Source organism: Crocuta crocuta, unplaced genomic scaffold, assembly GCF_008692635.1.
Source record: "Crocuta crocuta isolate KB4526 unplaced genomic scaffold, BGI_CrCroc_1.0 scaffold1098, whole genome shotgun sequence".
In the NCBI taxonomy this organism is placed as follows: Eukaryota; Metazoa; Chordata; class Mammalia; order Carnivora; family Hyaenidae; genus Crocuta; species Crocuta crocuta.
In genome coordinates this window covers 47,970-75,602 of record NW_027532879.1, presented here as the reverse complement: position 1 = coordinate 75,602, position 27,633 = coordinate 47,970, and the positions used below count along the sequence as shown (strand labels likewise).

General features: G+C 56.2%; 1 protein-coding gene across 2 annotated transcripts in view; it reads left to right on the top strand.

Annotated features, from left to right (window-relative positions):
- The window catches only part of LOC144216331 (CD48 antigen-like), a 41,722-nt gene extending 23,362 nt beyond the window's left edge, over window positions 1-18,360 (top strand). The window contains exons 2-6 of one of the 2 annotated variants that reach the window (XM_077745660.1): window positions 12,110-12,501; window positions 13,956-14,252; window positions 15,722-15,868; window positions 16,061-16,143; window positions 16,379-18,360. In XM_077745660.1, the coding sequence (XP_077601786.1) occupies window positions 12,312-12,501; window positions 13,956-14,252; window positions 15,722-15,868; window positions 16,061-16,143; window positions 16,379-16,474 (813 nt within the window). In that variant the 5' untranslated portion in view covers window positions 12,110-12,311 and the 3' untranslated portion in view covers window positions 16,475-18,360. Of the gene's footprint in view, window positions 1-12,109; window positions 12,502-13,955; window positions 14,253-14,766; window positions 14,819-15,721; window positions 15,869-16,060; window positions 16,144-16,378 lie in introns of those variants that run through there. The other variant, XM_077745661.1, reaches the window with a different exon arrangement.
- Window positions 18,361-27,633: the final 9,273 nt, after the last annotated feature.

The following is a 27,633-nucleotide window of genomic DNA, read 5'->3' as shown; positions in this document are numbered from 1 at the left end:
AGAGGCAAGAAAGTAGAGTCCGGTCCCTCAGGTGTCATTCCATGGCAGCTTCGCGTCCCTTGGGTGGGGCCCATTTCCGCCGACCCCAGGGCCTCTGGGTCAGGTGGGGCAGGGGGCGCCGGTGGTTCGGGTGGCGACTTTGTTTCTCCTGCTGGGTCCTGTGGAAGAGGTTGCCTAAGGAGGGGGAGAAGTTAATTTTTCCTCCGTTCCATCCTGTAAGAAAGGGTAGAGCGGCACAGAGGGTTTAGTTTCCTTTTTCGGCGGCTCCGAAGCCAGGGAGGGTGGGTGCTTTTCAGCCACCGCCAGGACGTCAGGTTTCTGTGGAGGTAAGAAATTTTTAATCCAAGGGGGTGGGTTATCAACCAGACCGGCCCAAACCATGATGACCGGTGGCCATCTCACATTGAAAGTGGGCCATTCTGTGCTGCAGTAAGTTTAAAATTTTTTTTTATGTTTTATTTATTTCTAGGAGAGAGAGAGAGAGACAGCGTGAACAGGGGAGGGTCAGAGAGAGGGAGTCACAGACTGAAACAGGCTCCAGGCTCTGAGCTGGCAGTCAGCACAGAGCCCGACGCGGGGCTCGAACCCACGAACCGCGAGATCATGACCTAAGCGAAAGTCGGACGCTTAACCGACTAAGCCACCCAGGCGCCCCTCTTTTTACTTTTTGATTAGCTGAACTGAGGGCGGTCAGAGGATGGCTTTAGCCTTGAACAGTCTGAGGCTTTTCCTGGGACTGTGACTGCGGCTACGTACAGCCCAAGGTTGCTCTTAATGGAGGACTTAATTTTTGGCTCTTCACTTTCTGGTTGTTATTCATGTTGGGAGGGGCAGGTACTCTGGTCCCTCTCAAGGCCCTGACCACTTCCATCACTGCCCCCAGACCCACCCCCAGCAGCAGGCACGTGTCCAGGCTCAGGGAAGACTTTCTTCACCAGCCTGAGCACCTGGTCCTACACCCACCTGCACCTTGGCTCCCTCTGTGCCCTGTTTCTGGAAAGCGACTTCTCCCCTCCCCTGTATTTAGGAATCAGGGCACAGTTAGATGACATTCCTGCCACACAGCTGGTATCGTTTTCCAGTTGCAGGTCAGAAGTGGTGTTTCTGTCTTGTTTTCTTTTTCACTGTGTCTTTGAGAAGAACAAGTAAAATGATGGAAAACAGTGACCTCTGTCAGCCTTTCCCTGTCACCAGACCCTCTCCAAGGAAGGTCAGTGCCAGGGACCCCCTGTCTATAAAGCAAGGACACCAGATGTCCCTGGCCCACAGGTCTGGAGACCCTACAGGTAGATTTGTTAGAATAGCAGCCTTGGGCCTTTGCTCTAGGATGTGGGTCAAACTATGTCAAGGTCCAGAGTCAACGACAGGCAGGAGGAGTCCTCGCGGGAGCATGTCCCCAGGTCAGGTCGGGGCCCTGCTCTGATGGTCAGAATCTAGAAAGCAAGTCCTCCTCCAGGGCTCCAGTCTGGGAACCCTACAGACAACGGGGACAGTGACTTGCCTCCCTCCTCCCCTGGATCCCTCGGCAGGGGCCCCGGAAAGGAAGGGGGAGATGGAGTACCGGCCCCTTACCAGCTGGAAAGGGCCAAGGCAGCTCTCGCTGGGACTGGAGGGTCGGGGGCACATCTGAGCACATGGCCGGGGTCTGCCCCATGGTCGGCCACCTCCAGGAGGGAGGGGTCCCTCCACCCCTGTGAGGGCAGGTTTTGAGGGCGTTGGCAATAGGTGGCAGTGTCATTGCTGGGGTCCTGGTTCTGAAGGTAATCGGGGGGAGGCCCCTGTGCCGTGTCGGAGCTGGCGTCCCGAGGGAGGAGGGTGCTTCTCCTCACTAATATTGCTGCAGAGACGCCAGGCCCGTGGGGCCTGTGTGAGCTCAGAACCAACTCCAGTGGGGTGACTGTGGGGCGAACATGACTCATACTTGTTTCTGGCGCAAGTGGGAAGTAGATGCATTTCTTGTTCGCCATCTGTTTGCCCCCATCCGATGGCCGCACGGGCCTGAGTTAGTGCTTGGGTTCAAAGGCCTCTCTTCATGTGGGGTGATGACTCCATTGCATAGTTGGTGAGTGTGTACAGCACACACTCCTGTGTCTGAACTGGGAGGGGCTGCAGGCTTGTGACCTGAAATGCAGACGGAGCTGGAGAGGGAGAGTTTCTATCCTCAGGGGTTTCAGTCCCCATTGTCAGTCCTAATTTCTGTGAAAGGAATAGGTAATGAGGGAGACGGGGAGTCAGGACAGGGCACTGCTGGGAATCTGCGCCAGGAGCACAGCCAGCATGTCCCTGGTGCAGGAGGGCTCTCCTGGAGACGGGCTTTCTGGAGGAATCAGAGGCTGTGGCACCGGTGACCCCACTGCCCCGCACGGGCCTAGTGATCCTCCAGCCACCTGGACCGTCCCCAGATCCCTCTGCAGTGGGAGCTCACTGGCTCAGGTGCATTGAACCATGTTCCCCAGGACACAAGTGAGAACGAGTGAAAGATGAAATTGTCACTGGGTCTGTCCTGAAGCCGCTCTCCCAGCATCTGACTATGGCCCTGGCTGGTGCAGGAGGGTTTGGAGCCCTAAGCCCATGGGTCAGCACAGAAGCCATGGTGCCCAGGATGCGTCTAAAGACTCAAGTTCACGGCCTAGGTGACCTGCTCCCAGTCTGGTTAGAAAGTTTGGGAAGCGGCAGAGTGGGCGAGAGCAAGCCCCACCCTGAGCAGGGCCAGAGGCGCTGGCCTGTATATGANAAAAGGCATCCTTAAGGTCCAAACAGGTGAAGAAAGTGGCTTCAGCAGGAATGAGCCCCAAAACTGTATAGGGGTTCGGGACCAGTGGGTGTATGGTGACAGTCAACTGGTTTACTACTCTCAGGTCGNTAGTCCTCCTCATAGTCGTCCATGGCGGCTAGCCCCACAAAATCATTCTTGGGGGCCCCGTAAGGCTGCAGGGCAAGTTGGTACCGACCCTGGATCACATGGCCCCCTTTTTTTTTTTTTCTGCTTAGGACCTTGCTGAGAATCATCTGGTCACTGGGGGCACTCACTTTTCCAGTGGCCCTCCTGACGGCACAACGCACACTGATTCCAGCCTAGTTTCGATCTAGGGCGAGACCCCCCTCCCCGCTGCTCTCCTTTTTGGATTTGGCCCTTTCCCTGCGGGGCTTTCTTCTGGGGAGTCTTGACTGCTCCGCCAAAGCAGCAGCTAATAAATCTGCCTGTTTTTGCATCTCTCGGCGTTCTTCCTTCCGTGCTGCCTGGTCACGGTTAACGAACACCTGGGTCGCTACTTCTGGCAACTGACTGATATTCATGCCAGTGAAACCTTCTAGTTTTTACAGCTTGCGCCGAATATCTCCCTGGGCCTGGCCTACAAAAGTCACATTAATCATCCACTCATCTGCTGGTTGGCGGGGTTTCTTCAGGTTCTCCTGACTGTATGGGCTGTTTAACCTCTGGGTGGTATTTGGAGGCAGCCGTGAGGCGAGCCAGGATTACTTTACAGCTCTGTTCAGTACAGACTTTTAGCCGAGGAGGCCGGGACAGGACCAGGTCTTGCCAAAGGTCAATATAAGGAAATTGGTCAGGGTGGCCTGGGTCTCCTGCAATGACTCTGAACACTCGGCCACTAGTTCCTTATCAAGTGAGCCCTCAGAGGGCCAGCCCACCCCAAAGGATGGCCAGTCAATTTCACAGAATGTCCGGAGCTTTTCAGGAGTTAATTTTACACCATAATTTCCTGAATATCCCTTTTTGAAATTCCTCAACATACACTCTAGGGGAGTCGGTTTACTCTGCTTTCCACCCATTTCCTCCCCCTAACAGACGACTTTCACGCACAAGAAGGGGAAGATCAGGGAAGGAGGGGGACCAGTTTGGAAAGGACGCACACCCGCTTTGTCCGTTTCCGGCCGCTCTCCTCTCGGAGATATTTCAGGCTCCTCTTAGCATTGGTGGGTTCAGTTTCAATCCCTGACCCGGATCAGACTCCCGAGGAAGTCTGACGCCGCCTTAAGCCGTATGAGGTCGCCACGGAACCGCGGATCGGGACTCAACACTCGCTTCGGCCCTTGGTCAGGTCGGAACCTTCCCGTTGTCCGTCTCAGTCACACACATTCACACAACGACTCCAGCCCATCGCCCTACATCCAGCGCCTTAGAGTTGCAGCTTCGTTCCTCTTCCCTTGTGGACTTACTAGTGCAACTCTGGGAGGTGATCAGGCTCCCCTTCTGCCTCTTAGGGGCAGGTCCACCAAAACGAACCCGGGTTCTTACCAGTCAGATGGGCGGCGCTCCTTAAGCTGGTTCCTGGGCCTCGGGTTCCGTTAGCGCACACAGGGCCCTCGCCCCGGCCCACCGGGATAGGCTAGTCCCCTACGGATCAAGAGGTCCGCTGGCGCCAGGTGAGGTCGCTTCTCCCGGGGCGCTCCGAGGCTCGTACCCTGGTGGCAAGGGAGGTGGTAATCCACCGTCTCCGAGTCCCGGGCGAGGCCCCCAGGTAATGTTGCAGGATTCTCACTCAGAGAGTCGTGACACCGAGACTTTTCTTTCCAGGAAGCAACTTTATTTTGCCGGCACCGCTCAGTTGGGTTCATACCCAAAAGAACTGAGTGGTCCACATCACATGGCATAGGTTTTTTTATGCATTTTCTATTTCTTTGTCTCCCATATATGGTAATACACATAAACATGCAGTCTGATTAAGTTGTTTCAGTTTACAGGAACATGGGGAATGTAGGCAGCTGGACTCATATCTAGGTGACCTTTAAGTCTTCTCTCCTCTCTTCTTCATTTTTTTCTTTCTCCTTAGGGAGGGGTTCCTACCACGACACAGGCAGTGCAGGGGGAGGCTGTGGTCAGCAAGGGCCTCTGTGGACCTCGGATCCTGCAAAGCTGCAGCCACAGGCCTGTTTCCTCTGTCTGTGTTTGAGAAAGGAGAGGCTGCCCTGGGCAGGGCTGGTCTCCTTCCCCCTCCCAGGTGGCTTCTCAAGGTCAGGAAGGACTTGGGCATGGAAAGATCGGTGGCCTAAGAGCCTGAGATGTGGGCGTGGCCCTGCCTCGTCCGGCTTCCAGATTGTGGGCTCATCAAGTACCATAAATGGGCCCCGATTTTGCTTATCTGTGAAATGGCCTCACACAGGGAACATGCCTGTGAACCACAGAAACCTCGACACACTGTGGTCAGTGGTATTGGCTCTCTTGCTGCCCGGGACAGCGGGAGGTGACCGAGGTCTGTATCTGGTGGTTGAAAATGCCCCTGGTGCGGTGCCAGCATGGAGTCCGCGGTGGCTGCCTGCTGGGAGCCGCACTGGCCTCGCTGGATGAGTCACAGCGAGGAAATGGTAGCGTTTGGACAGCTCCTGCCATGAGAAATGAAATTTGGTATCTCCTTGCTATTACTGGGTCATGTTGGAAATGAGGCTGCTGGTATTGACCAGACCTCCCAATATTCCAGATCAGACCGATATTCCCCACACAGATTGTTCATAAGGAAAGGCATATTCTTGCCTTTTCCAAAGAGATTTCAGATGAAAACATTGTGGATGATTGTTAAAAGGCTCTTCCTAAGGGCCTTGCAGATCCAAGACTTACATAATAAAGGGGGCCAAGAACATAGAGTTACAATTGAGTCTGGCCCTGAGACAAAGAGCCTAATTTGGAGTTAAGAAAAGATATCCACCCTTACCCATTTGTTTCTGCTTGGAGCATTTCCTGGCCTTGAATATGCTGATTACTCCCTGTGAAAGAAGGTATTGAAGAACTAGTTTTATCATTATGGCAGCAAAGGTGTTTCCTGGAAGACCTGTTTTTCTTGATACTTCCACCTTAAAAGAAGTAGCTTCACCCTTTTTATGCTAAAAACTTTGTCTGGCATGCTAAAGATACCTTCTTCCCCATAGGATAAGCATCTCAATCACTATTGATAAAGGTTATGCAGGAGTCTTCTAGATTTCTGGGAAATTCTTACATAGCAAAGAAGTTTGTTATCAGAAATCATTGTCTAAGGCAAATGCCACCTCTGTGCCATCCCCCAAACACTTATAAAATAAAGCTGAGCCCCAGTCAGAGCGGAGATGCCTGCCTGGTGACCAGAAAGACTCTCGGGCCCCTCTCACCCCTCCCTCGCCGACACCGTCCATCCTTCAGGGACCCCTGGACCAGCCGGAGCCGGCCTCCGACAGCTGCCCCTCCCGTGTCCCTCACTGCAGCTGCTGGTGGCTCCTTCCTGGCCACTGGGCCCCACCCCCCATGCAGTGGTATTCACAGGCGAACACTCCTCCCCTGAGAGTGCTCCCCAGGGGGTTAGGGACGGGGACAGGGGACAGGGACATGGCCGACTTGCACCCCATTATGCTGGAGTGTGGACTGGGTTCAGAGTTTCTACCCTCGAGGCTCAGGGACTGAGCCTTCTGAAGGACCGTCCCTGTTACTGGACGGGAGCCAGGGAAGAATGCAATGTTGATGCTCTCCTGTCTGAGGTGTGCAGGCTGGTCAAGGGGAGCCCAGAGTGAATGTGGGGACTCACTGGAGGTCACACGGTGGACGGGACAGGAGTTGGACGATGGACTTCTCAGGGATCATGGGTGGGAGTCCAGCCCCTGCTCCTGACCTTCTGAGTGACCTCTGATGGTCGTACAAACCCTGAGGATGGGCTTCCACATCCACAAAGTGGATTTACCAGCTAATAGGCTGACTACCTTCAGTTCATGTCCCCGGCCCTCCTGGGGGTTCAGGATCCTATGTCTGGGCAGCTGAGTTGGAGCCTCAGTGGGCGGGAAAAGTGCACTAGCCGGGGGTGGGGGGTACTTATGGTGGGGGGTACTTATGCTTCCCTGGGTCCATGCGAGACAGGTTCTCAGAGGTCGTGGGGATCCATCTGGGGACAGGAGGCCTGACCCTCAGCAGGTGGCCGTGAACTTGGGCAGCCGAGCCTGAGGCCAGCATAGCACATTCCTGCCCCTTAATGTGTGTGAGAGCAGGGGCAGGGCTGGCAGAGCCTTGGGGAGACATGCAGTTGGGGGCTGCCCTGTGTGTGGGGGGCAAGGCGGGGCCCGTGGTGACAGCAATAGGGAAATGCCCGTATTTGTGGGGGGGGGAGGGGTTGACTCTTCCCACAAACTTCTTTGTTCTTGTGATCAAAGCATCTTCCTTAGACAGTTGACAGTTGAAGTGCAGAGAAAATCAGAAAGGAAATTTGACTTGTTAAATGGTGTAAAGACAGAGGACAACCCAGAGCAGGAGGGGCCCCGTGTCCTTGGAACGGTGGTTAGTGTGACTCTGCGTCCGGCCATCAGCTGTCCCTGGGGAGCAGGGCTGCTGGGCTGTGTGTGAACCCAGGGACCCAGGTTGGATTCCCGCTGGGTGCTGGCTGGGGAGCTGAGATGACCAGGTCTGTGGTGCCCACAAGAAGGGGCCCCTCCCACCCAGTGATTCATTGAAGTAGTGTTCATATATTCATCCACCATCATTCCCTGAGTACAAGTGCAGGGGGAGGTAAGAGGAAGCATCTGAATGGCTTTCTCTAGACCAGCCAGCTTGTCCTAGACGGTTAGCTCCGCCCCTGGTGTGGGGAGAATTAAATTCTGAGTAAAGTTTTCTCTTACCTCTGCCTTCTGGAAGTTTAGTCCACAGCCAAGTAGGCCCAGAGCAAGCCGGGAGGGAGGTAGCCTGTGATGGGAACCCTTCCAGAAGACCCTCTCATGTGCTGGGCCTCCTGGCTCCTGCGATTCACCTGTCTCCTCCTCAGTGAGTGTTCTGGGTCCCTGGGCGGGAGGCCGCTGTGCGGGACAGGGAGGGGGGCTCCTGTGGGCCTGATGTCTGTGGGGAAGGACCTGACACCACCTCTGTCGTAGGGCACGTGTGAGGTTTTGCTCGGAGCTGGGCCGCCTCGCACAGGTCAGGGAGCAGCCTCTGCAGCCCTGTAGGGAGGATGGGGCGGCCCAGAGACCTGGACGGGGCGGGGGGACCCTGCTGTGGCCCCTGGGGCCAGAGGAGGGCCCGGAACACACTGAATTCTGTCTGAACCAGGAAGGGCAGGAGGCCCCCAGAGTTTGAGGGTGTCTGCGCCCACTTGCTGGAAGGGTGTGGACGGAACATGGGCGCTGACAGGCCCCAGGAGAGGGTGAATGGGGTGACAGGAAGGGAAGCAGCTGGTCCCCAAAATGGAACCAAAAGAAAAGCCTGTTTTAATGAAACCCAGACATTCCCATTATTACTTCCACTGACACCAAGGGCTTTCGTGTAATAGATTAAATAAAATCAAAGGGGGACACAGGTCTCAGAGCTATGAATTCCAGGGAATCCTGGGAAAGCTTTTATTTCCTGTAATGTTTTGCTTGTGAGCGTCTGGCTCCCTAAGGGGTGGTGCAGGGGATCCAGGAAATTCCCGCACGGGGGCATCTGCAAACATAATGTTTCTCATTAGAAAATGAGTTTTCAAGGTTTTGATACCCCTCTTACCCAAGTAATTTTGTCAACAAAATGTAGCCTTTCTCTTTCTTTCCATTTTAACAAACTGGAGAAATATGTGAAATTACATACAGTTTGCTCCATAAACATCTACCTTGAAAGGTTATGTAGGAAAGAAAGAAAGAAAAAAGTAAGAAAGAGAGGAAGGAAGAAAGGGAGAATTGGAAGAAATGGAAAATTTTTATGTTGACTGTAACTTTTTTTAATGTTTCATTTATTTCTGAGGGAGAGAGAGACATATGGTATGGAAAATGCCCCCTCCTTCTCCCTGCTCGCCGGTGCTGGGCCCCTCCCAGCCCAGCACCCTCCCACCAGCCGGTGCAGGGGGGACTGAGTCAGTCACTGTTGGCTCAGAATTGCTGGTGAACAGCCCTATGGGAGGTACCGCACTGGGGCTGAACCACTGTCCTGTCCCCCCGGGAGCCCAGCGCACAGTCCCCACCCCCAACCCCTCACCCTCCTTGGAGCAGGGACTGTTTCTCAGACTTCACGGAAGTTGTGCCAAACCGTGCCTGTTCCCACATTAGCTTAACCCTGACTCTGTGTTGGCTGGGATGCTGACTTGGGGTCGCACCAGATGCTTTATTTGGTCCAGTATTTCCTGAGGGAGCCAGCAGGGGGTGAGGGCCCAGGCAGAGAAAGAGTTAGCTGCTCCCCTTCCAGGGCAGCAGGGAACTCCAAGTGCACTTACCCATTTCTGTGTTTGCCCGCGATGCTGGTGTTTACAGCTGCCGGAATGAACTCACATGCCCTGGGGTTCTGACTCCCCAGGAAAGAAGGCAGAAGGCGGAGGGGCCCACCCCTACCTTCTTTTTCAATACCCATACGCTACCTGTGATGAGCATACAATACTGTCCCCGCCCTGAGGAAACCCACTAGAGACAAATAGCGAAACACCCCCATTTCTTTTCTTTTTTTTTTATAGTTTGGATTCCTTAGNTAGCAGTGCTATTGCTGCTCATAGGGGAGTTCTATTGTTAGTTTCCTGAGGAACCTCCACACTGTTTTCCAGAGGGGGAAACGCCCCCATTTCATGTGGAGCCCAAGAATCAATTTTTCCCAGCCCAGGCATGGGATACCTGGGTGCTGGCCCTCCTGGTCTCGAGGACCCCTCACAGCTGCACACCTGTGCCCAGTCACCTGCTGAGGTGGACTTGACTTGGACCATGGAACCCAGCTGCTGTGGGCACAGCCACAACCCAGGCAAACTGGCTCCCACGACATGGGGCCTATATGCCCCTGTGTGACTTGTGTGTCCCCAACTGTGCGGTATATGTACCGTGTATGAGAGGTACACGGACCCTGACGTGCATGTGTCCACGCATCTCATGTCTACACCCGTGTGTGCAGAGACTCCAGTCGTGGCTGCTCGGTGCCACAGTGTTTGCATGGACAAGAGCCACAGCCGAGCTCCCATCACACGTGGAGACAACGTGAGCCCCACGTGGGACCGCGTGCAGCTGGGACGTGAGACGCGTCCACGTGTGCAGACGCAGTGTGGACCCCTGCCCGAGTCATGCAGGGAAAGGCAGGCACGGCATGTGCGGCGCGTGGTCGGGCATGTGGAGACACACGAGGGTACCTGGAGGGACACGCACGATGGAACAGCCATGTCTGTGGAGGGGAGTGTGCAGCGGGTCCGAGTCCGGGCCAGACTGCGTGTCGATCCCCATCGCCTCCTGTATGTGCGTGTACGGTCTGCTCACCATCCACCAAAGTGAGAGCTGCGAGTGTGGCCGAAATGCAGCCTCTCGTCCTTCGAGTGGGGATAATCCGCAGGCTGCTGGCCTTGAGGGCCGTCCTGGGGACCGTTCCCTCTCGGACTGTGACGGAGCAGCTGACCCGTAGGGACTGGAATCCTGTCATGGGGGACGGGGACGTGCCGTCTCAGGCCGGGCGGCATCAGGGGTGGAGCCGCCGGGGAGAAGTGCAGGGCAGGAGGTCCTAGGAACAGGGACGGAAGGACACGGACGGAGACGGCTGGTGTTCTTCTGCTGTGTCGTGTTTACACCCCAGGAGCCCCCTGCACTCACACTCTCGTGTCCCCTGCTTCACACGTGGGGCCTCAGGTGAGACAGTTTGGGAAATCACCAAGGCCACTCAGCCAGTAAAGGGCGGATCTGGAACTTGAACCTGGGTCTGTGTCATCCCAGAGCCCATGACTCATTGATCTGCCGTCCATGAGGCCAGGCCTGGTCCCAGGAGCCCTCACGGGGTCCCAGGTGCTGGGCCCTGAGCCTGGGCTCCTGGAACGGATTCTGGGGCTGTGGGAACAAGATCCTATAGACCCGAAAGCTGAAACCACATAAAGTTGTGTCTCACAGTCCCGGGGGCTGAGGGTCCAAATTCAAGTTTCTGGCCAGTGTCTGATGGGAGGGATGCAGAGCCGTGCCGTTGGGACCCGGGGCATTCGTGTCCTGACTTGCTTAGAGGGACCTGGTGACCGTGTCCCCTTCCGTCTCCGTGCACCTGTCTGTGCCGTGTTGGGTTGGGTGCTGCACCCAGGGCACGTGTCTGCCCCGACCTCGTCCTGCACTGGGGGTCAGAGGACGGTGACCTCTGGAGGGAAGGGACAGAGGAGGGGCCAGCAGGGGCCTGAGGAGGGAATCCCTGTCACTCTCTTGGCTGGCCAGGGGCAGAGACAGTGTGACCACCATCCCCCTGATGCAGGTGCTGAGGGCCTGTGGCCTGAGGGCTAAGGGGTGCTGGGCCGGAGTCGGGGCCAAAGGCCTTGTGGAGGCTTAAGGGACTGGGTAAATGTCCTGCTGCCTCACCGAGTGTGGACTGGCCTTCCTAGAGGGGATGGGACCCACCATCGTCACTGCCCACCCTGTCACTTGCTGCTGCATCCCCTGCCGTCCCCTGGTCCTTGAAAATCAACATGTGGCCTTCCAGCCTGTGCAGGTCAGGACCTGGGGCGAATATGCCGGGTGCTGAGTCCCAGGGCCTCTAGGAATGAAATACAGGTCTGTGTGGAGCTGAGGGAGCTCAGTGGAAACTGGGAGGGTGTGTTCCCCCTCACCCCTGCACTTGGGGAGGGGGAGCAGATCCTGGGGCAGGACGCAGCCCTCCTTCCTCCTGGGTATTGGCCTGAGGCTGCCCTCTATCCTGGCCACGTGGGCGACCCCACAGCTCAGCCTCAAAATGGCAGCAGGCTCGTCCCAGCAGCAAGAGACAGGCTGTGAGGGAGACAGAAGTCACGCTCCTGTGAGACCTGCTGTCACTGAGTGACGTCCATCACTGTAGCTGAACTCCGCTCCTCAGAGCAAGTCACAGGATGCGGCCCCCACTGCAGGGCTCCCATGGCTTGTGGGCAGTTTGGCCTCTGCAGTCATGGAGGAAGCTCCTCCTATACTTGTGAACTTGACATTGACCCAAGATGTAATTGGTGTTTTCCACCCATGATGTCATCACGTCCAGACTTTCAGCGTCAGAGGGTGTGGACACTCGGGTGAGCAGTTCAGGACCGTGATCAAGGGGACGCCCCACTAGGACCAGGACGTGATTCCAGCCTCGCTCCAGGTTCACGCTCAGTCCCGCCTTCCGGACTGTAGGCATCCACCGGGTGAAGTTCATTAACACGATGGGGTCTATGGTTTTCTCCTCGTTCTTTATGAAACACATTCACACTCACATTTTGTGTTTCCAATGCCCTAGGCGCCTTCAGCACTGCGGTCAGGAGCTCTGGGGCCCGTGGATCTGGAGTGGAGGATTCCAGAAACCTAGTTTCCCTGAAGGGGACTCAAGGCGGTTCTGTGGTGTTTCATGTGACCAGAAGTCCAGAAGTACCTCCTGAAGCCAAGCTGGAGAAGATTTCTTGGACCTTAAAAATGAGTCAAACTACATAGTCCTCCTGCACATGTCTCCTGGGGTGGATGTTCCAGAACAGGTCAACCCCCAGGACAAGTTCGAGAAGAGGTTCTATGTGCTCATCACAACGACCCTGAGGATTGACAAGCTGACCCTCGAGGACAGTGGGAGTTACCGGGCTCGATGCTCCTTCAGCACAGGGATAGAAAATGCCCAGTATTTCCACCTCAGTGTCTACGGTACGTGGTGGCCCCTCCCCCAGGACAGGCTTACCCCCTGCTTTGGTCCCTGGGAGTGTCCATGGGCCCCTTGCAGGATCCCTTCCAGACCCCAGACTTCAGGCTCTGCTTCTCCCCTGAAATCAGAAGCAGCGTGTTCAGCCTGAGTGGAGGCGGGGCTGAGACTCCCAGCAGGGGTGGGTCCCTCGGTGCTTCAGGACAGAGAAGAGACACGTGGGGAGGTGGCGTTTTGCCTGAACCCTTACTGTGCTCACGGGACACGTGTCCTTAACTGGTGTGGTGGCGGCTGTTGCTGCTGTCACAGATGGACCCACAAGTGTCTTAGTGCGGCCCCAACCATGTGTGCACCTGTGTGTGGGTCAGGGTCAGACCCAGGGCCACCGTGATGAGGGTCAGGTGTCCGCAGGGCTGTGCTCCTTTCTGGAGGCTCCGGGTGAGGATCCACATCTCTCCTGTCACACATTGTAGTGGTGGCCGCGTCCTTGGCTGGTGGCCCCTTCCTCCACCTGCAAAGCTGGTCCTGGTGTCCTGAGTCCTTCTGGTCCTGGATCCTTCCCCTCTGTCTCCACCTCCCTCCATGAGTGAAGACCCTGTGATCCACCAGGCCTGTCAGGATACAGACCATTCCTAGTTTAGGGTCAGCTGGTTTGTGTCCTCAGTTCCCCTTCGCCATGGACCCTAAGACACCTGCAGGTTGTGCGGTGAGCACGTGGTCATCTTTGGGAACAATGGTCACCAGGCACAGTCACAACCCATGTGGGGTCCTCCCCGCCTGTCCCCTCCTCCTTCTCAGCACCAGCCCGAGGCCACCCTCACTCCCAGACTCCCCGGTGCAGCTCTGAACCTCCAGGGACGCAGGAGACACTCACAGGGTGGCCTTTCCTCAGACAGGCAGTCAGCACCTCCCTCTGTCTCTGTCTCTGACTCCCCCTGTGGAGGGAGACATCCTGATGCGGGGAAAGTGCCTCCTATAGACCCTGGTCCCAGAGGTCCGCAGGCTGCCTGTTAGCCTGTCACCTGTCTTCCACGTGGACGGCAAGTTTAGTGCATTTTCTCACAGTGCTTGGGGAGTCCATTCCTCTAAGCCCAATGCGTCCCCCATTGCGGACTCTCCTGCTGGTGGCCTGGGGACGTTCTCTGGGTGCCCAGAGTTGCCAGGTGATTTCTGCATCTGGGGCCAAGCAGTCCCAGCCACTATCGGAGCCAAAGGAGGGGGGCCGGGGCCAGAACAGGACAGACCCTCCTGTCCCTGACTCTGTGTTTTCCTGAGGACACCTCACTGTCTTAGAATTCCTGGGCTCTGACAGACTTTGAGTCAAGTCTGTCTTATCTGTAAAATGGACTCACTGTCCCAATGGGGAGGAGCCAGGGCGTCAGTGAGATTCCGCACAAGGAAGCAGGAGTGTGATGCTCTCCACTCACGGGACACCCTGTCCTTTGTCCCTCCTGCCCAGAGCCCGTGCCCCGTCCCCAGACCCTGTCCGAGGTTCTGTCCCTCACACGAGACTGGTGCAATGTCACCCTGGAGTGCCACACCCCGGGAGCCACAGGGGCCGTGAACGTGTCCTGGGAGAGCAAGGGCCTCCCCAGGGAGCTGGAGCAGAGAGGGCCCCCAGGACCGGCCCCCAACCCCTGGACCCTGGCTCTGAACCTGCCCCTGAACCAGCCCAGCCCCAGCGTCACCTGTGTGGTCAGCAGCCCGGTGGACCAGAAAAATGCCACCCAGGACCTCGGGGAAGTCTGTGTCCACGGTGAGTGTTCCTGCCTGAAGGGAGGGGATTCCCGGGGCTCAGGTCCCCCTGGTGAGGGTTCTGAGTTCTGTCCCCCATGTTTATGTCACCACCTGCCCCCTGTCACCCCGTCCAGGAGGCTGGCAGGTGCATCCAACTTACGTCTGCCTTTCAGTGTCTTAATCTGCTCCTCTGCACCCCTCACCCCTGCTGCTCCAGGGAGCTCCCATCACACACATGTCTTTCCCCCCATCCTTCAGTTTTTATGCATCTCAGGAGGTTTTCAGGAAAGCGAGTAGGGGTGAATCAGTGGTCTGTGGCACCTGAGGGAGGCTCCCCAGCCGCTGCCTGCAGGGCTCAGGGCTCGGGGCTTCTGTGCCCAGTTCTTGTCTCAGGGACACACGTCCCCCCAACGTGCTCGCCTGGGTTCCCGGATGTGTCCTGCTCTCCTCAGCCCCGGGTTCTGGTCATGCTGCTCCCTCTGCCGCCAGACCTTCCAAAACTGCAGTCTCCCTTCCCACTCATTCCCGTCCAGGGACACCTTCTCTGCAGCTGCCCCACGGGGTGTGACCCTGCAGGCACTCAGAACCATACAGGCTTCACGTCCAACGCTTGACCTTGACAAGGACCCTCAGCGCCTTTGGCACAGGGCCCTGTGGGAGCTGCTGCTGACCTGCCCTCACGCCTCCCTCCTCTAGGGGGCGATCAGGGCCCCACACTGAGAGGTGCTGCTCTGGCCAAGGGTCAGTGTCCTGTGGGGCCTGGACAGCTGGGGGCGGGGCCGCGGCTGCTCCTGCTGTGACCTCCTGTCCCACATGGGCCTCGGGCCGTTTGCTCCCAGTCAGGGTGTCCCCGAGGGAACAGTGACCGGGTCCCCTGTGTGTCGCCTCGTCCCCACACCCCACCTCTCCCTGCTGCTGGGGACCTGCTGCATCAGCGTCCCCGAGTCCCCGAGGAGCCCATCCCTCAGCGACCCCCAGACCCTCTGCAAAAGGCTCCTGCCTCCCGCTCATCCTCCTCCCCGGCTCCTTGCTGCCCGGGTCCTCCTCCACCTGCTGCAGGGGTGCTGGCTGCCCCCAGGGCAGGTGACTGGACATGGTGTTCCTCATCTTGTCCCTCCTTCCATAGTCCACACCCCCCTGAGTACCTGGTAACCTCCCCCTCCTCCCGCAAGACTCAGTGTATCCCTCACCTCCTCCGGGAAGCCCTCCCTGAAGACCTGCATACCTGCTGTAACCTCTAGTGCACCGCATGGCCCTGGTGGCTGCCTGTCCGTGTCCCAGCCCCGCCCCCACTGACGAGCTCCTCCAGCGTGGGGACCCTGTCCTGTTCCTCTCAGCACCCGGCCCCCAGCAGGGCTCAGAACTGGTTGGTGAAAGCACCTGCCATGTCCCCCGTCTGCAGCTGAGACCCGTCCCTTCAGACACCTCCACGTGCTTGGTGATGGGCGTCTGACGCTGTCCCTTTTCTCATCCTTCACCGTCCCTGAGAGGGAGAAACAGGTCCTAACAGACAGGCCGGTGCTGCCCACCTGGGATCTATCCTGGGGGCTCTTGTGGTCGTGCTGCTGATCCTCGGAGCTGGGCTGTACCTGCGGCGCTCACGTGGGGAGAGGAAGAGCTTGGAGACTGGGAGAGGCAGGTGCACGTCTCCTTCCCCTGCCCACACCCCTCCCTCCCTCACTGACCCTCAGCTCCCTCCCCTGCATTTTGCTGCTCAGGGAATGTCCCCCGGGAGGCTGGTGGGTGTGGGCATCACCGTGGGGGTCCTGGTGGGGGGAGGGCAAGTTTCCCAAGGCTCAGATTCAGCTCCATGTGTGTGGGGCTCAGGCGCAGGGTCGCAGGAGAAGCCCAGGGACCATGGTGGTGGCGTCCACGAAGCCATGCAGGTGTCCTGCGACGACAGGGACAAGGTGAGGCTGGGTTCCCCCCCGTCCCTGTGAGCCTGGGTGTGAGTTGGTCAAAGCCACTCATCTGCACTTTCTGGCCTCGTGTTTGTATCCCTTCCAGACATGAAGTATTAACACGGGTCCATGCAGTGCTGGGCGTTGTTGGGGGGAGGTCATGTGAGCAGCACGGCATCTGTGGGGTCCCTCTGGGGCCTCTCTGTCCCTCAGCTGTGGCAGGAACCCTCTGTCCACATTCCAGGGTCTGAGGAACCACACTGAGAACAGGAGAGGCCTCTCTATACTGTGTACACTGAAGTCCGCATGCCAGGCCGGGTCTGGATGGAGATTTAATTGAACAAGCAGCCTCTGGCAACACCTCAGTTGTGAGTGTGAAGCCTGCACCCTGGTCCTGCCCCTCCCCCTCTGACTGCTCTGAGCAGGGGCGGATTTAGCCGACATTAGTCAATTTCTACTCAAACTCCTTCTGCACAAGTTCACCAGAGGACACACATCATGGTAGATCGAAGGGGGAACTGCGTATAGAAATCAATACGGTGGAATCCTAACCGTCCTGACTAATGCAACGAAAACAACGTAATTTAAAGAGATTACCTTCAGGTCCTCTGTTCGGGCGCCGGTATGACAGAGGCCGCGCCGGCTCTGACTGGTCCAGGGGTCCCCGAAGGATGGACGGTGTCGGCGAAAGAGAGTGAGAGAGCCCCGAGATCTTCCCCGACCACCAGGCAGGCATCTCTGTCCTGTCGGCCCTGGTGTCCCCATCCATGAGGCCAAATGCCAACACAGCATCAGAAAATGGAATGTCCAGAATGGATAGCTCTTTGTGATAAGATGTGTCTGGAAAATGTACAGAAACAGGTTCCACAGAAGTCCCCTTGCAGAACTGCCCCAATTATACTGGGGTTGAGTAACTAAGAAAATAACAAGGTGTTCACATTATAACACTAAGTTTAAGTCATAGGTTAGGAGATACTCCCATCCATCCCCATCACAGCTGCCAGGGCAAGGGAAGGTGTTTGTGAAAAGTAGGCCTTAGGGAAGGGGCTGCCATACACCACCAGCTAGCAAAGGTGGATGCACTAACCCATCCTCCGTCCTTATCTGCTCCCTCTCTCCAAGCTAGGCTCTTTGTCTCCGGGCAAGACTTGATTTTCCAGCCATATGCTTTATTGCACCAGAGAGCCAACCATACCTTTAAAGAGTTCAGCTTATTTCCCAATATGTGGAAGAGCCTCTACGAGTGCATTCACCTTTGTGTCTACTTTTATGATTTCTTGAATAGCTAGGGCATGAAAGACATTTTTGGTTAGTTGATTTGGATGTTGAGCTCCATGAACACCCCGGACCAACGCAACATTAGAAACAGAATTGCACATGCAAAGGTCAATCTTTCATGACTAGGGGTCATTAGCCTGTTCATAGCTCAAGGGAAAGTAGGGAGGGAAACAGGACCCTCCGGAGACCTGATGTCTGCTCCCACAATCAAAAGAAGTTGTTCCCACAATAAGTTCCTTCACAAGGTGCAATCATCACACCAGGGCCAGAACAAGGGGACAAGTCACTGCCGACATTGATCAACAAGGCACCCCAGGGGTCAGTGCTCAAGCAGAAACAATTGAGTAGGGGTGGATATCAGTCGCCATCCGACCGGCAAGAGACCGCGCAAACCCGCCCCAACCTCACCAGGAGTCCTCCTGACCAGTGGGCCCAGAACGGCTCCCAACACGCAGGGCTTGCTGAGCTGCGGCTCCGGGACAGGGACGGACCTCGTCGTTCTCACGTCCCTCACGCCCCGCGTCCTCATAGACGCTCGTGAGCTGGGACCCTTGTACCCACTCTACAGACGAGACGCAGGAGACCAGAAAGGCAGCGCTCAAGGCCGCCCGAGCAGCTCCCCAGCCGGGGTGCAGCCCCAGGGCCCGTGTTCCAGGCCCCCGTCTGCTCTCCCGGGCCTGGGACCCCCTCCCTTCTTCCCGGCGTGCTGCCTCCTGGCCCAGCCTCCTGTTTCTCAGGGAAAGAGCAGAAGCTGGTAACTGACAGTGTCACAAAGGAGCACACACACACCAGCCTCCAGCCTCTGCTGTGTGTGCATCAGAGCTAAGGCTCCCAGAAACATCCGGATTGCCATTGAGAGGAAGATTCTGTGTCTGACAACAGGACCAGCACCTGGCGAGGGGCAGAGCAGGGCTGTGTCTGAACTGTGCAGTAAATGCTCTGAAACAAGCCCCTTGTGCTCCAGGGTCCTATAACCTCACCCCTGCGGGTGGGCGGGGAGCAGGGTACGCTGGTTTGCGTGAACCACGGCAGCTGATGGAGGGGTGAGTAACCTCACTGCCCACAACCAGTGAGAGAGCAGCCCCAACTTGAAGTCTGAAATGATTCCTATTTTTAGTGTAGACCAGTCAGGGGCGTGAGGTCTGGAGGTGAGTACACAAGACCACAGTGCCACCCCCGAGCTTCACTGGGCTCCCTGGCACCGGGGACCTACCCCGCCCTGAACTCACTTTGTTGAGCCCGACTGGATGACCCGCCTTCCCTGCAGACCGGCTCTGGAGCCTCCCTGCCCTCCCCAGGGCCTGGACGACAAGCTGTTACCTGTGTGTTAGATCCTACTGTTACAGTGACAGGTCACTTCCTGTCCTGGTGGCCTCTGCCTTCCAATCTTGGCAAACTCACTTGCTAGTCTGGGGAATTTTCTGTAGATTCCTGGGAATTTCTATGTAGACAAACATATAACGTCTATACAAAGACTGGTGTTCTTCTTCCCTTTCTAATCAACATCTCATTTTATTTATTTTTCGTGTCTTATCGAATGTGGTCACACTCCCCCGAGATGCTGCACAGGAGTGGTGAGCACAGCATCGCTGGCGCCTTCACGACGTTAAGGGGAAAGTGATCCATTTTCCTCCATTAACAGTTCTATTAGATATGGGTTTTTGTAAATATGTTGTATTATATTTGTCAGTTTCATTTTCTCTACTTCCCTTTTTTATGTCTTTTCTTCCACTTTTATTTTTATAGACTCATAAGTGCTTAAATTATCAACTTGGAGCCCTTCCTCTTTTGTAAAATATGACTTTAATCACATATATTTCTTTATAAGCCCCTCGTTAGCTTCTTTTCACATGTTTTCATATCTTATATTTTCATTTCCATTCACTTCACATGTTTAAGTATTTCCCTTCAAACTCCCTCTTCCACATATGGGTTATGAAGAATCGTTTAGTTTCGTGACTAAGTGTTTGGAAATGTCCTGTCATCTTTCTGTTACTAAATTCTACTCTAGTCCTACTACAGTCAGAGGAAGTCTATTACTTGAGTACGTGAAAAGCCGTTGGCGTCTGTGTGGTGGCCCAGGACAGGACGTAGTCTGCTGGTAGGGCTGAGCGGTCTCCAAGCATCAGCTAGGTCAAGGTCGCTCTCGGTCTGTTTACTGCTCCGTCGTCTTCTGATTTCCCACCCACTCGCCGCACTGCGGGACAGGGGTGCTTGGCTCTGGCGGTGGCGGTCAAGCCCTCTGTCCCCCCTGAGTTCTGTCCGGCTCCGCCGCGTGTCTGCTGCCCTGTTGTCAGGTGGGGGCATGTTCAGGGTTCTTGTCACTTCCTGCTGCATTGACCTTCCATTATCGTCTGCCGTTCTTCTGTATCCCTGGTAATTTCCCAGGTTCTGGAGTCTACTTCTTCTGATATCATTTAGTCCTTCTACCTTTCTTTGGATTAGTGTTTGTGTGATCCCGTGGCTCATTTTATTTGTCACCTATCTGGGCCGTGGTGTCAAGAATTGAGGTCAGATATTATTCTGGATGTTTCCATGAGGAGATGTTGGATGCATAAACTCTGAGTAAAGCAGACTCCCTCCAGAATGTGGGCGAGCCACACCTAATCAGTGGAAGGTTGGAACCAGGCAAAGAGTGCCCTCCCCTGAGGAAGAAAGACTTCAGCAGCAGAGGGTCAGGGGAGTGGGCCTGCAGTTCTGGCTCTTTTCTGTGGGTCCAGCCTGGTGACATTTGGACTTGAACCCCAGCAGCAGATCTGCCCTTGTCTCCACCCAGCCCCCAACCCTGTGGACCCTAGTCCTGCCAGCCTCTACAAGAATGTGAGCCAAACCTTTACAGACATCTATCTAGATCTGTATGCATCCCTTCAACCCGGTTTCCCTTGAGAATTCCTAGTAATACCGATGGCATATCTGTTCCCATTATTTTATTTGAACCCAGCTCTATGGAGTCAACGGGGAAGGGTGGCTACAGAGGGAGGTGACCCCCAGCCACGTGTGCAGCTGCCCGTCCTCGTCCCCAGCTGTGGCGCCCCCCCATCCTCTGCCTTTCCTGTGCCTACCCCACCCTGGCGCCCACACCGAAGGCCCCACACAAACCGCTCTCCCTGCTCTGCACTCGGGGCTTTGGTCTCCCGGCGGCTGACGTTCCCGAGAGCCTCTCTGCCCCTCTTTTCCTCCTGCCTGGCACCCACTCTGACTGACCGTCCCAGTGACAGTCACATTTCCCTTGTCCTCCCAGGCGTCCACCCCGCCTGACGGGACTCCTGGGGGACTCTGTGTCCCAGCGGGGCCTCAATGCGCATGAAAATCAGGCCCCAGAACCGGATGGTGTGGGAGGAGGGGGAAGGGAAGGAGTCTCGAGGTCATAAGTAAACATTCCTGCCCTTCCTGTTCCTGCTCAGCTCCCGGGACAAGAAGAATGGAGCAGATGGTGTCAGTGGTGCTCCCGGGAGGGTGTTCCTGTTGTGAGTGGTTTAGAGAACGCTGTGGAAAACAGTTAAAGGGCCACAGCAGTGAGAGGAGAGAGAGGTGGACACACAGGCTCCAACATGGACCCGACAGCCGGGGTCCAGCTCTAGCACGGCTGTCCATTTGCCTGGAGCCAGAGGCCGGGGAGGAAGGCTTGGGGACACTGGAGGGGCCATGTCCCTGAAAAGGCACTGTACACGTGGCCTCTGATGGGTCTGGCTCTGACCGTCCAGGATACAGGGTGACAGGAGGGGAAGTGAGTGGCTCTGTGATGCAGGGGAGAAAATCCGGGTGGATGAGCCCTGAGATGTTCCCTCTGCCTCTCAGCTGATCTCATTCCCTCTTCCCGCATCTGGTGTTCTAATTTTATTTTTGAGAGAGAGACAGAGAGTGAGTGGGGGAGGGGCAGAGCATGGGTAGAGACAGAATCTCAGGTGGGCTCCAGGCTCTGAGCTGTCAGCATAGAACCTGATGTGGGGCTTGAACTCACAGACCGTGAGATCATGACCTGAACTGATGTCGGATACTTAACTGTCTGGGCCACCCAGGCACCTCTGGTGTATTGGGTTTTTATTAGGGGATGTCACATACCCCGACTTCTTCCATGTGGGACCTGCTCCTGATAGTTACTGTTCTCTATTGGTCATTCTTTTGTATTTTTTCTTGCCCTTTATTGGATTGAGAGAGTTTCCTTTGATCCAAAGATCTCTAGTATTTCCAATTTATACCAGCTACTATTTTTTTTTTCTGAGTGGACATGAAACATAAATTTGACTTCAACATTTAAAGATAATCAGTATTTCAGGGCGCCTGGGTGGCTTAGTCGGTTAAGCGTCCGACTTTCGCTTAGGTCATGATCTAGTGGTTCATGGGTTCTAGCCCTGCGTCGGGCTCTGTGCTGACAGCTCAGGGCCTGGAGCCTGTTTCAGTCTGTGACTCCCTCTCTCTCTGACCCTCCCCTGCTCACTTTCTCTCTCTCTCTCTCTCTCTCTCTCCTAGAAATAAATAAAAACATAAAAAAATAAAGATAATCAGTATTTCATCTTTTTCTAAACAGAACAGGAACTTTAACATGTTTTTCCTCTGTATTCTCATCTTCTGTGCTGTTTCTTGTACACACGAGGATACATATAAATATCATCTTACGTATCTTCATCATGTATAGATGTAATAATAGAATTGTCATACACATCAGGAATCCTGAAATACCCAGACAGCACTGAGCCTGGGAGGGCGGCGGCCGTGGGCCCCTGGCCGGGGGTCAGACCGCTCGGCGCTGGCAGTGGGCTCCTTCTCCAGGCCTGTGGTTGGGAACCCCCCAGGCTGCATCACGTGGTGACGGTGCCGATATCCTTGTGAGTCCTCCAGTGCTCAACCCCAGCGTCTCCTTTGTCTCCTCCTGCGCCACAGCCCCCACACCCAGAGCGTCACTCACTCCTTAGCCACCAGGGCAGCCTGGTGCCATGTCAGCCAGGAGTGAGGGGCTCCAATGGCCACAGAGAACGGGAAAGACGGGACAGAGACCTGGCTGAGCTGGGGTCTCCGTGGGGCGCTGGGGCCTAGAGGGCTCGGGGGCCAGCCCCCAGCTCCAGGGCCTGAGCCTGAGCCCGCCCCTCTGGCAGCTGCATGGCCAGCACCTCACCTGTGGCGTCAGCAGCCCTGTCGAGGTGCAGGATGCACCTGACCCTGCCGCGCATCTGTCCGAGGAGGGGAGAGAGGTGCCCGGGGAAGGACCAGCGGAGAGGGGAGGTGCACATCTGCGTCGGGAGGGGGGGACTCGGGGACTTCGCTGGGATGGAGGAGCAATGTCAGGCGTTCTCTGGGCAGCAGTACAGAGGCACGTGCATGTCCACACCCTCGTTCCGGTCTTCACACCTCCCAGTCCCCAACCTGGACCAGTCCCTGGAGACTGACTGCCTTGACCTCCAGGACCCAGCTGTGGGACTGGCCTGTGGGCGCCCCCTTCCCAGCATCGGGGAGCCTGGGAGGCTGACCTCTCGGCGGAATCCAGGCGGGGGAGGGGAGGGCTTGAAGAGGAAAAGCGGAGGACCCTGAGGCACCTCACCCCCGGCCCCAGAAACTCCAGTCCCAGGAACCAGGATGGATACTCAGAGCCCGTTCACTCTGATAAATGCTCATTTTTGTTCCTGGGTGCTAGACATGACCCTCCTGAGGGTGGTTACCACACCTGAGGTCATAAACCACGGTCCAGCCCTCCTCTGAGCCGTGTGAGCACCTGTGCTCACTGCAGCCAGTTACCCCATTTTCCCTTCAGCTTCGGCGTCCCCTTGGCTCTATAGAAAGGGACTGGGGATGTAGTACAGAGTGGGCAGAGGGGAGGCTTACAAAGGAGCCGAAGCCCGATCTCATAAATAATCAAACCCCCTGCTTCACCTATACCCCCCGAGCTAGTAGAAGAGAGTAAAGAAGGAGTTTAACAGTCAGGGTGTCTGTCCTTCCCCAGGGGTGTCCTGGGCTCTGCCTGCTCCCTGGGGCTCTCGTCTGAGGTGTCTCCCCCTGGCCATTTCCTGGTTCAGCCACCCAGCCTGCAGCCCCTACACCCGCACAGAGCGTTCCCTGTGCCCCTCGGGGAGGGAGGGCACTGTGAAAAGTAAGATAAGTGCCCCCTCCCCACAACAGTACCACCCAGGGGTTTAGGGGCATCCCCACAGCCTGGCGATGAGACTCTGGGCAACGTGCCTTATTTTCTGGAGCCTCCTCTGAGATGGTGTAATTGTATCCAATTCATAGGGTCGTCATCAAGGTAACTACAGGGCACGGGACACACACGTCCCTCCTGCCTGCCTGAGATCCTGCCATTAATGCCTCCTTTTTGGGTAAAGGTATTGTTGTCCCTACACTGTGCCGCCCCTGGGAGAGCATCTCAGGTGCCATGCCCTCACTGGGACATGGTGGCCGATGGGATGATGCCACGAGACGGCCTGGAGACAGAATGGCCAAGGGAGGGCAGAGCACCTTTCCCGAGAGCATGGTTCTCTACTGAATCACGTCAGAACACCCAGAGGGCTTGCTGGCCTCGCTCCCAGAACTTGTCTCAGTGCGCCGGGCCGACCTGAGGCCTTGCATTCCTTACATGTTCTCAAGCGATGGCCCCGCCCTTTGAGAGCCACTGGACTAAAATTGAGCAGCGGGAAAGGAAGTAGAGCCCCCGTCCATCCGGACTCTGGGGAGCAGACAGTGGCCACGTTTCTGACTGCATGGAAGGGCGGCAGGTCTGGATCATGGACCACAGGACATGGGGACCTCGGAAGTCTCCTGGTCCAGTCCCAGCAGATTATGGTGGGGAAAGTGGGATCCAGAAAGAACTAAGAAGGACGTGGGCAGAAAACCGTGGTGGCACCAGGCAGAACAGGCTCTCTGGCCCAGGCAAGCACACTGTGCACTGTCCCCAACTGTCTCAGCACCAGCCTCATCGTGACTCTCTGTCTCAGCCCCTCTGAGTCACGTCCCCACCTGATCTGGGCCACACAGGTCCTCAAGACCCAAATCCCAATACTCCCCTGGAGAAGCACAGGAAGGGCAACAAAGAACAAACTGGGTGACCTCTGACCCAGACGCTCAGCCCCGCGCCTTCAGTCTCTGCCGTCCCGGAACTCCCAGCGTGATGGAGAGAATGTCTTCCCTCCCAGGGAACCACAGCAGAGAGGTGGGGAGGCGGGTGTGAGGGTCTCCTGCGACTTCTCCATCAGCCTCAGAGAAAACTGCTTCCTGGCCTCAGGTGCCTCTTCCCTAGAATGCAGATTACAGGAAGAATGCCTAACATCCACCTGATGCTGGGCAGTTTTTCAGAGCACTTTTCCAAGGAGGGTAGCCAGGGCGAGTTACAAATGTGGTCAACTATACTTTTTTTTATCTTTAATTTTTTTTAATGTTTATTTTTGAGAGTAAGAGCAGGGGAGGGTCAGAGCGCAAGGGAGATACAGAATCTGAAGCAGCTCCAGGCTCTGAGCTGTCAGCACAGAGCCGGACGTGGGGCTCAAACCCACCAACAGCAAGATGATCACCTGAGCTGAAGGCGGGCAACTCAACCGCCTGAACCACCCAGGCTCTTGTCCAGCTAATACCTAGTGAGTGTCTACTGCGTTCCCAGCAATGTTCTGATCTGGGGTCAAGGAAACAACAAAAAACCTTGGCCTCAGGGAATACACATTCTGGGCTGGGGGAGGGCAAGATGGCAAATAAAACCTGCAGTGTTAGGTGCTGATCTGCTCAGGGGAGATATGGCAGGAAGGAGGCGGTGTGATTTTCACTAAGGCAGTCAGGGGAAGGAGACCCCAAAAGACTTGAGCAAGTGAGTAAAGTGAGGGGTGTTGGGGCGAGGAGAGAGCGTCTGGGTAGAGGGCACAGCTAGTGCAAAGACTATGCGGTGCTCAAAAGAGGTCTGCACTAAGCCGTGGTTTGCGGTTTCCAGGGGGCGAGAGAGGAACCACAAGCATGGGCAGAGGTGCAGCTTGATGACCTCCAACCTTTGGAGTTGGCCAAGAGCACCCCTAAACGCCGCTCGAATCGCAGAGTGACGTGGAGGAGGGCGGCTGCCATCCCCTGAGCCCTGCGCCCCCGCAGACGGTGTAACCACGTGAGCCAAGGGCCCCGGGAGGATGTCTCGGTTCCGAAGACATCGGGGCAGGGAGGGGCCTCGGGAAGATCTGCCCCACCCTACACGCCCCCCAGAGCCCCGAATTCCCTCCTTAGGCAGAGCTGGGACAGGACCCCAGGTCTTTCTGATGCCCCCAGAAACGGCAAGCAGTGCAGTGTGTCCCTGGGCTCCTGACCAGGGTTTTCTCACTTCACAGGGTGTATGAGAAGCGGATTCTTCAGCAGGCAGTCAGCTCTCTGACCCCTGAGCCACTTCATCCCCCTCGAGGGTGCGCCTGTAGTCAGGCAGGACCTGGGGAGGTGGCAGGTCTGGGAACAGAGATGCTTTCCTGGAATGGGTGGGGGAAGCTCACAGGAAGGACCGTCGGGTGTCTACGCAGCTGGAAGGGAAGAGGGAGGGCCCTGGATGATGGAAAAACAAGAGCTGCAGAGATAAGATTCAGGGCCAGCGCGGCTGCAGAGGGAGGCATGGAAAGAAGAGGAAACAGTGTCCAAGCTCCTTTACCTGCCAGGCCTCAGTGCACANGAGTCACAGACTGAAACAGGCTCCAGGCTCTGAGCTGGCAGTCAGCACAGAGCCCGACGCGGGGCTCGAACCCGAACCGCGAGATCATGACCTGAGCGAAAGTCGGACGCTTAACCGACTAAGCCACCCAGGCGCCCCAACACCAGCAATCTTCTATCTCACCATCTCTCAAAGTTCAAGGAATATATCCACCCTTTTATTTTTATTACCTAATATATGTAAAAGGCAAGAAAGTCAAAGGCACATCTTGTTGAAATTATGTTTCATAATTTTTGTTGCAAATGGGATCTTGTTCCTGTTGCATCCTCTAGTTAGTTTCAAAATAATACATACAGCGGGGTTGGGGGGGTGGCGCAGGGGGCTCAGCCGTTAAGCGTGGACTCTGGGTTCTGGCTCAGGTCATGATCTCATGGTGGTTCATGGGTTCGAGCCCCACGTCGGGCTCTGCGCTGACATCGGGGGGCCTGCTTGGGATTCTCTGTCTCCTTGTCCTTCCCCCAGACCTCCCGGCCCTGCCCCTGTGTCAGCCCCGGGAAGCCCTCCTGTTTCTCGCTGGCCTGAGCCCAGAGTCTCTGTGGGTTATCCGGGGCAGACGGCTCCAAGCTGTGCCGTGCGTGTTCTCTGGGTGGGTGTCCTTGGACCTGGCCGTGTAATGGGCGCACCGCGATGGCCCATGAACTGTTCCCCGGGCACTACCCCAGAGGTTCTTGTGCACCGGGTCTGGGGCCGGATCTGCGGACCAAGGCAGCCCTCTTCCTTCTCTCTGACACTCCGGGCATCTCTGCTCAGATTGGTGTTTCCTGGCTGGTGGAGGGATGGGGACAGATGGGCACTGAGGGCCAGGAAGGGCGTCTGGGGCCAGTGCCCCGGAGTCTGCTCCCCTGCATTCTCAACATCTCCCTTAACCCATCGATTCGAATTCTCAGACTTCTCCAGTAATGATGCAAACGGATACTTTGTAAGTTTAACAAATGCAGTAAATTGCTCATTCAGGGACTTGCTCATTTAAGACATGGATTCTCCGTCAAGTGTCTTCCAGCAAACAGGTTCTAGATGACTTGACCTATGGGCAACTTGATGTGAGCCTTACAGTGTATGGGCCAGAAGCCCGCGTGCACTTCCTGGAGGTCTACTCTGGAGCAAGGACTGGCTTCCGGGGCCTCAGTTTCCTCAGCCAGAAAAGTGGGGTCACCAAAGACCTCTCCCCACAGACTTGTGGGAGGAGTCACTGTGCTAACACCCTCATGTGCTCAGGGAACGCTGGCCTCCCAACGGCCCTGGATGTGCACCCTTGCCCCTCTGTCTGGCCCCATCTAATGACCCTTCCCCACCTGTCTCCTCTGGGTGAACCGTGCACCTGGGGTCCCCGTCAGGACCACGCTCTGCTTCCTGTTCTCATCCAAGCCGCTTTCACACTGAGGGAACACAGCCCTGGAAGTGTTTTCCTATAAGGTACAGGATCCAAAATATGCACATATTGCTGTTCCAATTATTATTGAAGGAAAGCATGAAATCTAGACATTCTAACAGAGCACCTGCCGGCCCCTGAGACCTGAGAGCACACCAGTCTGAGATTTACCATTCTAGGGGCAACGGACCCACACAGG